The 14949-nt window shown below is 36.1% G+C and overlaps 1 protein-coding gene across 2 annotated transcripts in view; it reads right to left on the bottom strand.

Moving 5' to 3' along the window:
- Pdcd6ip (programmed cell death 6 interacting protein) overlaps positions 1-14949 on the bottom strand; it is a 70225-nt gene that overhangs the window by 6598 nt on the left and 48678 nt on the right. For both annotated transcript variants that reach the window (XM_020167181.2, XM_020167182.2), the window contains exons 11-15: positions 11065-11176; positions 10074-10243; positions 7609-7857; positions 6638-6772; positions 5708-5802 (exon numbers count right to left, since the gene is read on the bottom strand). In XM_020167181.2, the coding sequence (XP_020022770.1) occupies positions 5708-5802; positions 6638-6772; positions 7609-7857; positions 10074-10243; positions 11065-11176 (761 nt within the window). The remainder of the gene's footprint in view (positions 1-5707; positions 5803-6637; positions 6773-7608; positions 7858-10073; positions 10244-11064; positions 11177-14949) is intronic.

Below are 14949 nucleotides of genomic sequence, written 5' to 3'. Positions count from 1 at the left end.
ATGCCAGACCTTTTTCATTTTTCTTTTCTTCATATATGAAACAGTGCCCCCCCCAACCCCTCAAATAATAATGGCATTTTAGAATATACATTTCTTTTTTTTTTTTTTGGTGGCATTGGGGTTTGAACTCAGGGCCTCACACTTGCTAGGCAGATACTCTACCACTTAAGCCACTCTGCCAGCCCTTTTTTGTGTTGGGTGTTTTCAAGATAAGGTCTCACAAATAATTTGCCTGGGCTGGCTTCAAACCACAATCCTCCTGATCTCTGCCTCCCAAGTAGCTAAGATTACAGGTTTGAGCCACCTGCACCCAGAAACCTTTCTACTCTTCACTAGAATATAAATCTTCTTCCTTCCTAGAGTTTAACAAAATGAAGTTTTATCTTATTCTATTTTTGAAGACCAAGAAAGAAGATAAATTTATTTCAGAAATCATAGCCACAGCTCAGGTAAGGAACTTGTTAAAATGGGCAAATAGCCCTAAAAGACTGCCTATACAATATTAAGAATTAGTCACAAGATGAAAAAGTCCTAACATAGACTATTCAAAAGTTAACAGAAGGATCAAGCACAGTGGCTCATGCCTGTAATTCCAACTACTTGGAAGGTGAGATTAGAGGGGCCATAGTTCAAGACCAGGACAGGCAGAAAACTCAAGACTATCTAAAACATAACTAAAAGCAAACAGGGCTAGGGGCATGGCTCAAGTGGTACAGCTTATTTAGCAAGCATAAGGCTAAGCATCGAGTTCAAACCCGACTACCAAAAAAAAAAAAAAAAGTTAACAGAAAACTATAACCTCAATTACCTAGTTAATATTTTCATCAGCATATGATATCAATGTTTAAAACAACATAGCTAAGCATGGTGGTACACACCTGTAATCCCAGAACTCAGTAGACTAAGATAGGAAGCTCTCAAGTTTGAAGCCAGCCTGGGCTACAGTGAGACTCTATTTCAACAACAAATAAGTAACATAAAACAAGGGCTGGAAGAGTTGCTCAAGTGGTAGAGTACCTGCCTAGCAAGCATGATGCCCTGAGTTCAAACCCCAGTACCACCAGAAAAAAAGAAAGAAAAGAAATAAAACAATAGTTTAGGGCTTGAGGCATAGCTCACATGCTTGCCTAGCACGTACAAAGCCCTGGACTCAATTAGGAGGGACTGTCACAGATGAAAAAGTTTATTGAGCAAACCAGTACGCAAATTTCTAGATATATAATTTTTGAAGATGTTAAAGAAATGCTGCATAGATATTTTATGTTAAAAGCTAACTCAATCTGTCACTAAGGTAAACTCACAAAAGATACATTGAAAAGACCTTTAAAACTTAGCATTAAATATGAGGAGGAAATTTTAAAGTCTGCTCAAACAATAAATTGGAATTATCCCCAAATCCCATCAGGTATTGATATACCTAAGGTAAAATGTACTCCGCTAATACATGGTGCTTACCAACTTTTCACTACACTGATGATTAACATAAACAAACAAGTAAACAACATATGTCCCTAAATGTCTGCCGTGCTACCCAGAACCTGATATAACAGCTATAGCAACCACTCACATCTGCATTCTCAAAAAGGGCCCAAGTCCCAGAAGTGGGGGGGGATATGAGTACATGTAAAAACGATAAAATAAAATAGAGGGGAGGAAAAAAAAACCATTCTGTCCCACTAGAAAGAAAAAAAAAAGGGCCCCAGTTAGTCACTCAGATACAAAGAAAACTAATGTATTGTCATCCAAAAAAACTACTTAACGCAACTAAATAACCACTTAAAAATAAATTGGAACTGTTTCTTTAAAAATTGTTTATACAACCTAATAAACCACATTAACAGAAGCAAAGACAAAAAACCACTTGATCATCTCAATAGATGCAGAAAAAGCCTTTGATAAGATCCAACACCATTTCATGATAAATGCTCTAAGAAAACTAGGAACAGAAGGAAAGTTCCTCAACATTATAAAAGCTATATATGACAAACCTACAGCCAGCATTATGCTTAATGGAGAAAAACTGAAACCATTCCCTCTAAAATCAGGAACCAGACAAGGATGCCCACTATCTCCACTCCTATTCAACATAGTCCTGGAATTCCTAGCCAGAGCAATTAGGCAAGAAGAAGGAATAAAAGGAATACAAATAGGTAAAGAAACTGTCAAAATATCTCTATTTGCAGACGACATGATCCTATACCTTAAAGACCCAAAAAACTCTACTCAGAAGCTTCTAGACATCAATAGCTATAGCAAGGTAGCTGTTCTGCCTTCTTCTCCAATTTTATTGAAGAGAAAACGTAAGAGATAATAAGAAAGACATAGCATTTTTTCTAGATTGAGATAAGGATAGCTATACAGAGAGATTCCTAGAATTGCTTCCAAGCACATATGTATTACAACCCAAACTGGTTCATGTCTACCAGACCTCTTCAGTACTTCCCAGTTACCTTCCCATAGTGTGGCCTCTGCCATAAACTGGAACTTTTTAGTCAATATAAAAATTCTGAAAGATCAGATTTTGAAATATCTAGGAAATATATGTATATAACAAAGCCTTAACATACCTTTCTTTTACTTTGGTAAACTGCAGGGATGGTTGCAGTAAATAACACATATGTAGGGCAAATGAGAATCTCCTAGCCACTTGCTAATGACAGAAATCAAAGCTATTTTTAAATCATAAGACCAACAATGTAAAAAAGCAAAAGTAAGTTGCCACTAGTATTCCTATGCCCAACAACCACCACTAGTGACATTAGTGTTTTGAATCATTTGTGAAAGAAAAGGTCTTGCTACATAGCCCAGGCTGGCCTTGAACTCACAATTCTGCTGCTGCAACTCTCCCAGCCTCCTGAGTACTGGGATTAATGGTGTACACTAGCATACCCAGCTAGAATGATTATGTTTTACAACATTCATACCAGCAACATTTATAATAACCCAAAACTAGAAACTAATGATAATAGAATAACTTACAGTTTATTCACACAGTGAAATATACACAGAAATAAGAATAAAAGGTCTACAAATGCACACAACTAAATGGATGAATATCTCAAACAATGTTGAGTGAAAGCCACTAACAAAAGTTGGTGATTCTCAAAAGAAAAAACTCCTAGATACCATAAACAGTTTCAGCAAAATAGCAAGATACAAAATCAATTTGCAAAACTCAGTACCCTTTTTATACACCAACAATGAACTGATTGAAAAAGAATATAGAAAAATAATTCCCACTTACAATAGCCTCAAAAAAAAATCAAATACCTAGGAATAAACTTAACAAAGGATGTAAATGACCTCTATAAGAAAAACTACAAACCACTGAAGAAAGAAATCAAAGATTACAGAAGATGGAAAGGTCTCCCATGCTATGGGTTGGCAGAATCAACATAATAAAAATGGCTATACTACCAAAAGCAATCTACATGTTCAAAGCCATTCCCATCAAAAATCCTAATGTCTCTGTGACATTCATCACAGAGATTGAAAAATAAACCCTAAAGTTCATTTGGAAGCACAAAAGACCCTAAATAGCCAAGGCAACACCGAGCAAAAAGAACAATGCTGGAGGTATCATAATACCTAACTTCAAACTATACTACAGAGCTACAGCAATAAAAACAGCATGATATAGGCACAAAAACAGATATAAAGACCAGTGGAACAGAGTAGAAGATCCAGATATGAATCCACCCATCTACACCCACCTAATTTTTGACAAAGGTGCCAAAAATACACGATGGAGAAACGACAGCCTTTTCAACAAACGTTACTGGGAAAACTGGATAGCTGCCTGCAGAAAACTAAAAGTAGATCTATGTTTATCACCCTGGACAAATGTCAACACAAAGTGGATTAAGGACCTTAATATAAGTCCTGAAACCTTGAAGTTAGTACAGGAAAGAGCACTGAAAGCAATAGTCATAGGCAATGACTTCCTCAGCAGAACTCAACTGCCTCAGCAACTAAGAGAAAGGATCAACAAATGGGACTACATGAAATGAAAAAGCTTCTGTACAATAAAAGAAATGGTCTCTAAATTGAAGAGGCCACTTACAGAATGGGAGAAAATCTTTGCCAGCTATACATGAGACAAAGGATTGATAACCAGAAGATACAGGGAGCTCAAAAAACTAAACTCCCAAAAAATCAATGACCCAATGAAGAAATGGGCAAATGAACTGAACAGAGCCTTTTCAAAGGAAGAAGCCCAAATGGCTAAAAAGCACATGGAAAATTGCTCACTATCCCTGGCCATAAAAGAAATACAAATCTAAATCACATTAAGATTCCACCTCACTCCTGTCAGAATGGTTACCATCAAGAACACAAACAACAACAAATGTTGGTGAAGGTGTGGGGAAAAAGAAACCCTCATACACTGCTGGTGGGAATGTAAATTAGTACAACCACTATGGAAAATAGTATTTTGGATGCTCCCTGAAAAAACTAAAACTAGATTTGCCGTATGACCCAGCCATACCTAGGATATACCCAAAGAAATATGAGTCACCTTACAACAAAGACACCTGCACACCCATGTTTACTGCAGCACTATTCAAAATAGCTAAGCTATGGAAACAGCCAAGATGCCCCACTAGTGACGAATGGATTAAGAAAATGTGATGTTTATGTACAATGGAATTTTACTCAGCCACAGCGAAGAATAAAATTTTTTCATTCTCAGATAAATGGCTGGAACTGGAGAAAATCATCTTAAGTGAAGTTAGCCAGGCTCAGAAGGCCAAAAGCTGCATGTTCTCTCTCACATGTGGAATATAGAGCTTAATACAAATACAGCAATAGTATGAAACACTGGTCACACTAAACGGAGGCCACCCACTGGAAGGGTAGGGTAAAAGAAGGAAATTAAGAACTTGTATTCGCCGTATAAGAATGAATACAGTAATCTTAAAGTGGCTGAAACTTCCGTAAGAAAGGGACTAAGGTAGAAAGTAGATAATTAGAGGAGATGAACCACTTGGGGGTATAACACATATATACATGGAAATATCACAAGGAAATTTCCTATATAGCTACCTTTATTTCAAACAAGCAAAAATGTCATGTTTTTCTTTTTATCTTTTCTACCAAATTGGAGAACAAGAGGGCAGAAAAGGTGCTGCCCAGGAAGGGAGGGCTGGCACCAACAGGAGGGAAATGGTGGCGGGAAAAGGGATAGGAGGGTGAATACGGTGCAAAAAATGTGTACATATGCATATAAATACAAAAATGATACCTGTTGAAACTATTCTAGGAATCAGGGTGGGGGGACAAAGGGGAGTGGTAGAGGGGGTGGATTCAAGTCTGATATAGTTGATACATTGTAAGAACCTTTGTAAATGCCCCCCACCCAGCACAACAATAAAGGAACCATATCACTGCTTTAAATAAATAAATAAAACCCAATAAAAGTAAGAGCACTGAGAATGCAGGGGAAAAAAAAAAAGAGTTGGTGACTCTTAACTCTTCTAACAAAAAGCAGGCACTCTATCACTTGAGCCATACCTCCAGTCCACTTTGCTCTGAGTTTTTTTGGAGATAGGGTCTCACGAACTATTTACCCAGGCTGGCATAACTGCCATCCTCCCCATCTCAGAACTAGCTAGGGTTATAGGCATGAGCCACCTTGCCAGCTCTACAGTGATTTTTTTTTAAAGAAAATACTTATAAGTATAATTTGATACACAAATGAACTTACTTTAAGAGTTCATCTCTTTCTGTCTTCCGTGCAAATACTATATCACTACATTTGTTCTGGAACCTAACCAGGATTTCAGTCAATTCATTGTAAAACTGTAAGCAAAGAACAAATTGAAGCAATAAACAAAAACAATTTTTAATCTAGGTTTGAGAAATGCCATCTAAACTAACAATTATACTAACACTAAATCTATTTAGGATGAAGGGTTAAGTTTGCACATTCATTATGGAAATACAGGCATCGCTGCAGACAACCTTAAGAGATTTTCCATTCTCTGGAGTTTTCTTAGTTTATGTATTTGAACAACACACTTCATTCAGATTGAAACAGTTTATTATCTCCTCTATTCAGAAGCATTTGCAGAGTTTTTACCCTCTCTTCAGGACTGTACATTATACAGTCCTGTATTTTTATTTGGTGATCATTACAGAGTTAAGTACTCAAATGAATTGTACATCTGAAAACTTTAAAATCACTTGCTCTCCCAAAAGCATTTTAAATAATCAGTAAAAACAAACAAGCATTTCTCTAATCTTTGTAAAGGATGAGGCAAAAAAAAAAGAACACATATTTAGTATGTGTAGCCTTGACTACTTCCCTGGTTCCTCAGAATTCATTTAAATGGGTCAACTTCCTAATCCTTAAAAAGGTGTCATTGGCTTCTAACATCTCTAATTCCCACTGTCTGAAATTCTTACATCCCTTTTCTGCCAGTTGAAATATACAATATATTCTTCAAAGTTCCAAGAAAACATCAGCACCTTCATTAAGTTTTCTCCGTCTACAACAAACTCACAGAAGCAAAAGGCGTTAAAGCTAACAAATTCTACACAAAGAATAATTTGGTCCAACTAGAAATACCAACTAACTTCCCAGACTGTACTTTCATATCTATATAGTTATCTATTGTTTGTATGTACTCCATACCTTTGTGCCCTCCTTCAAATTAGCTACAAGTTCAACAAAGTTGTCATATGCAGTAGCTAAATTCTTCAAAACTTCTTCTCTTAAGTTAGCTTCATTGTTAGATTGTTTCATTTTTGAAAATTCCTGGTGTGAGACCTTATTAAAAGAAAGATCTATGTAAGGTATATTTACTTATAAAATTAATATAGCTCATAACATTTTATTGATCTCTTTTGTAACTATGAAATCATATATGGTTACAGATATATGTAGAATTATTAGAAACACCTAGTATTTCTTTTTGGTAGTACAATGCTTTGAACTTTTCCTTAAGTAAAACTATCACAAATCCAATGAGTGTCAAAACATAACCAGGAATGATTATAGATTTCTATTAATACATGACACAAAAAAAAATCAAGGTGAAAACTCTTTTGCTTTTTAGAATACTTTATATATAAATATCTAATATGTAATATAGTATTCAAACATAGAAATACACAATATTTCATCCTGTACATGAACTACTAAAAGGGTAAATTTTCAAGTCTTGTTAGTCTAAACACAAGTGTTCTTATTTGTAAATACAAATACTAACTTCAAACATCTAAGCAGATTTAGTTTTGCATTATTTTCAAAACCTGACTAAAGTCTGTATGTATTTGCCTTATAATTGCCAGAATCAATGATTCCAACTAATTTTGATCTTTCCCCAAACATGGCCAAAAATAAGTCTTTTAAAGACTTGAAAAAATCCTACATCAAACACTTCTAAGTAGCATACAAAATTTTAACCACAGATAAGTGGCTTTGGTTCACAGATTTTAAATATCAATGTACCAAGTTAAATTGTGCAAAATATAGATATACCATTTTCCACTCTGAACTATAGATTCTCCAATTTCATGTTCCTAAATGGACATAAGTTTAGTGCAGCCATATCCTTTCTGTAATTTTTTAAACATACATCTTATTAAATATATAAATTTTACCTGAATATTTTTTAGAAGTCCCTCCTGTTTCTTTAGAGATTCTTGGACTTTATTTGTAAGACTGCCATAGATTCGATCCAGTTCAGTAACAGAAAGAGCTTCTTCATTGATCACACCATCTTGAGCAAGAGCTGTCAGAAACTTGCTTGTCATGTCAAAATTCACTGATTTTAGGTCATTCTCAAGACCCTCTCTTTCCTTCTTTACTTCATCAAGATTTGTCAACAAGGATTTTAAGACATTTACAACCTAAACAATAAAAAAACACTTAGTTTAACTACCAGAAAAGGAAGTCAATTTGAATAAGGAAATAACATAAAAAATATCAATTCTATTTTTCTTTTCTATTGACAGTAGGTGACTCAAAGGTTAAAAGCTGTATAAATTCTGAGTGACATACACAAGACACCAAAAGAGTAAGAAAGGAATACTGCATAGAGATCTAAAGTAAAAAAAAGGAATTGCCACCAAGCTAGCTCTTTGTCAAAATGTGCTCTACAGCTGATACTTTCTTCAGCTTGTTGTACTCCTGACTGCCTTGTGTCCCAAGTTGGGAGTTCCCTACTGCATCATCAAAGGCAAGGCCTACTAGGATGGCTAGTTCACAATGAAGGCATGGACTACTGTTGCCTTCATACAGGTTAACACAGAAGACAAAGGAACTCTAGGAAAGCTGTCAAGACCATTACAATGACATATACGATGAGAACTGCCATCGGTGGGAAGGCAAAATCCTGGAACCAAAATCTGTGGTTTGCATTGCCAAACTGGAAACAGCAAAAGCTAAAGAGCACACCATGAAACTGAGTTAAATGTACAATGTTGAGTTAATGTTGAGTCTGTACATGAAGATAATAAAAACTGTTCTTCCTCCAAAATAAATAAATAAAATTTAAAAAATAAAATAAAACAGGACTCCAGAATATCTTACTATTCCCTGGGTCTACAGTGTTTTTGGTGAGTTCTTTGTTCTTCACAAATCTTCTGACCACATCAATTTTTCTCCTTTATGTTATCCAAGCACCCAGGTCCCTAACATTCAAGTACACAGCCTTCTCTTCCCCTTCCATTCTCTTCCTCTCTTCTCTTCTGGAGCTACCCAGCACCTGTAGCTGGTTTCCACTGAACCTCTACTAGCTTCTCAGGACACACCCACTAACCCAAGCCTGCATGGATCTTGTATATGTTCACTTTTTCTCCCTATCTACTCTGTTCTCATAATGTGCCAACTTTTTCTTTTTTCTGCAATGGAAATTTTTTTAAATCTTTTTAAAATTTTTATTGTTGTGCTAGGTGGGAGTACATTGTAGCATTTACAAAAGAACTTACAATATATCAAATATATCACATTGATATATCATATGTCACCACTGTGCCAACTTCTTAAGAAGCATCCTAAGAGACAACTCCAAATTGCTGAAATCTAAGTACTTGATCCAAATCCTAATAATATACTTTCTATACTTTCCCTGCTGCATTTTGAAACATCTACCTTTTGTTATAATTATCTTTGCACATGACTAATTTTTCACACTGGACCATAAATTGAGGAGAAGGGTTGTGTATGATTCATTTGTTAATTTTTCAAAGCACTTAGCATAGTGTTTTATGTAGTTGATTCATGGTTAAATATATGAGATTATTCTATAGAAGGACAAATAAGGAACAATGTTGATACCTTTCAAAACCTACTATCCTGGAATATTCATCTGTTTCAAGATGCTTTCAGGAGCTTCTTGCCCTTGGCTTATTTGAAGCCTCTATCCTATCCTACAATCATCCCAGCACATAGTCATCAGCAACTAAATTATACTTGTACATTTTCCTCTCTTTAGGGCTTTCCAAATCAGATGCTCTTAATATTGATTTTCAAATTCTTGCCATCATTAAAAATAACATGATGATGTTATTCATTTACTAGCAACTTTCCCTTCAGAAGTAGTCCTAATAGAATACGGTAGAAAGCAGTATAGAATCATAAAAAACAAAGAATTTATAGTCACAAGAGTATTAAGCCAAAACTAGTGTTTTTCACTTCAAGGAAGTTTCTATACTTTCAATCCTCTCTTTTATAAAACCTGAATTAAATACTGTGAACATATGAAGCATCTAGAAGTTAGTACCTAGCTCATGAAAGACACTCAGTGAGTGAAAATTATTAAAATTATTATTACAGGACAGTATAAATACCTATCACACCATATATATAATACTACTAATTTTAAATATAACCCCAATTTACTTGTGTATATGTCTTTGGGTGGGGCAGGGTGGGGAGGTTACTGGAGATCAAACCCAGTGGCTTATGTAATGCTAGGCAAGTGCTATACCACGAAGTTACACCCCTAGCCAACTTTTGCATTTTTTAGAACAGGACAATAACACATTGGCAATTACTGTACACAAGCCTCAAACACAGTTTTCATACGCAGATGACCACCCATATCACATTCCCACTCTCTCACCTCGCTGCCCTGCATGGTCTTCGCTGGATTAGCAGAGGGGATGGCAGCATTCAACTCAGGCTCTGGCTTACACAGGAGTGCAATGGTGTCCCGATGAGACTGGTAACGTTCTTTCACTTGTCCATCAGCTTGCACAGCTTTATCCAAAACTGTTCTGAAGTTGGTTCCCTCTGGGGAAAAAGGTTTCCAGAGCACAGGAGTAATTCTAACAGCAAAGTTTTGGGGCTATCTGCACATAAGTTCTAGTTCTCAACTTTACTCTTCTCCCTCTATAGAAGACCCTAAAATTCACTGCATAATAAAAACTCAGCTACTGTCAATATTTTCATGCTTGTTTTTGGGAAAATGACAAAATCATTAATAAAATCAAGAGCACAGCTATGTATTAAACTGGTTTAACTTAATGTCTGTCAAAAGCAAACTGACATTAGTCTAATCTTTTCCCACAACTCAGAAATAAATCACTTAGTCCAAAAATTGGCACAACTTATTTTAAAAGTATTCTCTCAAAGGATAACTTTACTTTAAAAACAGCAAATATATTTTTAGAAAAATAATTTTATAGAGATAAATAAAACATGTCTTTAGCCATGATGAAGATACCACTTAAACATAAAATCTTAATCAAATCCTTAAAAAGCATAGTTTGACCATAAAGTAACTGTTATACCTAGTTTATTAACCATACAGAATTCACTATTAAGTCAAAAAAGAAATTACAAAATCATACATATGATTTCGTGTTGTTTTTAAAATATACACAGGCCTTGGGAAAGAAAATGAAAATCTTTTTAATCTTCACTTCTTACAATGAACATAAATCACTTGTTACTACTTTTTTGTGTTTTCGTAATAAATTGAGGAAAAAAACGGGGTTTTTGTAACTGTACACACTTAAGTAATAAATTTAGAACTGAGTCTAACTTAAGCAAAAACATGAACCAAAATTGGGAATTTATTCTAGTGAAAAATCATTTATACAAATTTTTACCTGCTCTTAAAGGCTTGTAGAGATCATTCGATGGTGTCCTTTGCCAGCGTTCCTTGAATTTTGCTCTTAAATCATTATCAGTTGCTTCTTCTTCATCCAACATTCTTAGTGACTTAAAAAAAGGAAATAATAAACACTAAAGTACCATTTCTAGCATAAAAAACTTAAAGCACTTTTTAAATAACATACCCAATGTAGGTGAGCATAGCGAAATGGAAATACTTCTACACTCCTGATTAGTACATAAATTGGTACGTTTTGTTGTAGAAATCTAAGTTATACTATATTTAACAAAAAGGCATAAAATTGGGATGAGGGGTTAATTTAGTGGTTGAGCACTTGCTTAGCATGTGCAAAGCCCTGAGTTCAGTAACTGGCACAAAAAAAAAAAAAAAGAGCACCATAAAATTTAAGGTTAAGTTAGCAACATTATCTTTCTCAGTAAAATAAAAGAGAATATTTGCATCTATGTCAAGATTCCTTTAAAGGAAATTTTAAGATTAAATTAACGAAAGAGAAGACAGAAGCAAAACCTTTCAACCTCAGAAGCCATAAAACAAAAGGGAAAATTGATTACATAATAAAAAAAACTATGCAATAAGAGACTTAGACTTCCAGTACAACTAAAAATTGTATGTTGCATATAAAAAAAATGCCTTTTTATGCACAGATGAAAAGAAACACAAGAAAGTGCTAATCTAGCCATGGACCCAGGTTTAGTGCCAAGGGTGTCTAACAATAATGACAGCTAGAGCAGAAAACAGCACTTTTGTGTCACATATCAGAGTAAATATTTCAGGCTTTGTGGGCTACACATAATCTCTGTCATGTATTCATTTTACTACAACCTCTATAAATGGTATATATACATACATAAATAAATAAAACCCTCTCAGCTAGTCAATCTATACAAAAATAGACCAAAAACCAGAACTGGCCCACCACCCATACTTAGCCACCTATGAAGTTTGTCATTGACTTAAACTGTGGATTTAACACACAAGGAGATAAGAAACTTAGGCAGAGCCAGTAAGAGTGAGAGGTCAGATTGGAGGCACCTTCCATGTCCAATTAGGACACTATCAAATCAGTGATTCTCAATTAATGTATTTTTGTGGGGAGGGGATTGGTGGATGGTACTAGAGTTTGGACTCAGTCCTCAAGCTTGTTAGACAGTCACTCTACAACTTGAGCCATACCCACTGCCCAGCCCTTTTGTTCTTTATTTTTCTAATAGGATCTCACATCTTTTGCCTATAACCTACCTCAGACCACCACCCTTCTACCTGTGCCTCTCATTAGCTGGGATTACAGACATGAACCACCACACCTAGCTTGTGGTTAACAAAAGGTCTCACTAACTTTTTGCCTGGGCAGCCTGGAACCATGATCCTCCCAAGTTCCACCTCCCAAGTAGTTGGGATTACAGATGTCAGTCACCAAAGATGACCATATTTTTAAAGAAGGAAAATTGTCCTACAAAAGGAAACTTGCCTGTTTGGACTTTGGCTGACATTCCTACTCAAAAGTCTGAATTTGGGATTAGAAATGACACAGTGTGACACAAAGTCTAAGATGAACTTCCAATTAAAAGATTAACTTTAAAAAGGGAGAAAAAACTCTTTAAGTTCAAGGAGCTATCAGGTATATAATGCCTGTCTAGTGGCTGAAACAAACATAAATTCTATCTAGAAGAATTCATTCTAAATCCAGACTTCAAAGAATTCCCACAAGTAAAATTCCAGGAAATGTGAATTCAGAATCAAAAATCACTCATGTAATATTCTAAACTGGATTTTGGACACTAGTAGAATAACTGGTAAAACTGCCCAGGAGTGCTACTTGCCAATGTTTAATTTCTTAGCTTTAATAACTCCATATAATCTTAACTTTAGGGAAAGCTGGGTGATGAACACATAGGAACTTTTTGCACTAAATTTACAACTTTTCTATTAAGTATAAACTTACCCAACTTTTTTAAATCTCTAATTAAAAAGAAAAAACTAAACTCAAGAAATAAAAAGCCACTATAAAAAATAAAAAAGCAGAGTCAAATTCACAAGGACTAGGGATACAAAAATTATAACATGAAGAATACAAAATAAATACGTTTAATATATTTGAAGAAATAAAGGTATGACATAGGAGAAAGAGAATGGGAATAAGTGAGAAAACACAGAATTTCTAGAAATAAGAACAAATTAGGAAGTTAATGAGCACTTAAAAGTTGTGAAAGCATAACTGAAGTGAACTGGGAACAGGTCAGAATAAACTACCCACAATGAAGCACAGAATCAACACAAAATGAGAGGTTAAGAGACACAGAAGCCAGGCAGGATCAGGCACACATGTACTAGCAAAGCCTTGGCTACAATGAAAGACCCTGTCTCAAAACCTGAAAGAAAAAAGAAAGAAAGAAAAATATTTTTAAAAAAAGAAAGAACAAAGAGACAGACAGAAAGACATAGAAGTCCAGCACCAGTGCCTTACACCTGTAATCCTAGCTATTAGGGAGGCTGAGATCAGGAGGATTGCAGTTCCAGGTCTGCTTAGACAAATAGTTCCTGAGGCTCCACCTCCAAATTAACGAGAGCAAAATGGACTGGAGGCGTGTTTTAAGCCACAGAGCAACTCCTTTGCAAGTGCAAAGCCCCGAGTTCAAACCACAACCACACCCCACCAAAAAAGACACAGAAAGTAAAATAAAAAAATTCAGCGTACACATAACCAGAGATATAAGGATAGGGGAAAAGCAATATTCAAGGAAGTGAAAACTTGAGGATCCAAGATGGCAACTAGGGCGCAGAAGCAGACAGCGTGAGCTCTGTGAATCAAAAATCTTGCTCAGACTCTGGAGCCACATTTGGAGGAAATAAAAACACCTAGGAGAATCAAAACTTCAACACCCTGAACCTCTAGCCCTTAGAAAGCTTCTCCAAGCCACATTACACTGAGAAAACAGGAGGGCTCCCACTGACACCAGACGCCAGCTCCAAACCTCCTTGGGAGACATTCAGCAGACCAAACAGATGACAGCCAAGTGTCACACGGTATTCCCCCAGCCACCCCCAGGATAAACCAGCATAGCACCCTGGGCAGACTGCCCCCACCCCGCAAAAAAGTAAAAAACTGAATAAACAACAAACTGAAAACTAGCATACAGCAGAGGGGGTGGGGTGCTAGAAGCACAATGGAGAAGGGGTGGTGAGCAAGGAGCTGATCTCCACACTAACTTTCAATAAACAAAGCCTGGAAAGGCAGAAAAGCCAACAGCAGGCAGATGATAAGCCACTGCCTGAAGCAGGGCAGGAAGCAATCCACAAACCTCATCTCCTGAGCCAGTGAGCAACATCCAAAGTCAAACAATACTGCAAAATTAAAAAACAATCAGCAAACCATCACAACACGCTGACAGCAAGGGGCCAACTGACAGATCACTAATCTTGCCCCAGCAAAGCAGGGGAGGCAAAGAAAAAACCCCCAGTAAACCAGCACACTGAAAACCCAACTCCAAAGGAGGATAGCTGGTGAGCTACAGAGCTGTTCTCCAGAACCTGAGAACAACATACAAACTTGAACTGCCACACCCCACTGAGGGAGGAGCTGACTAAGCAGCTGCCGCTGAAACACAGAAGAAAAAAAAAAAACTACCCTACCACCTGGCAAGACTATGACAGAGCTTCTGCTTAGGACTGGATGCTGGAAGAGTAACACCAGAACTTAAACAAACACTGAAATTCTATTGTTCCCTAACCTGGAGGGATTTTTTTCTGTGTGTTTGTGTGTTTATTTGTTTTGTTTCTTGTTTGTTTTTATTCATCTCTCCCCACTGATTTCTTTGGGATTTTTTTTGTTTGTTTGTTTTGTTAGTTTTACTACTGTGAG

Source organism: Castor canadensis, chromosome 5 (genome assembly GCF_047511655.1).
Source record: "Castor canadensis chromosome 5, mCasCan1.hap1v2, whole genome shotgun sequence".
NCBI classification, from domain to species: Eukaryota; Metazoa; Chordata; class Mammalia; order Rodentia; family Castoridae; genus Castor; species Castor canadensis.
This window is presented reverse-complemented; position numbering and strand designations above follow the sequence as displayed.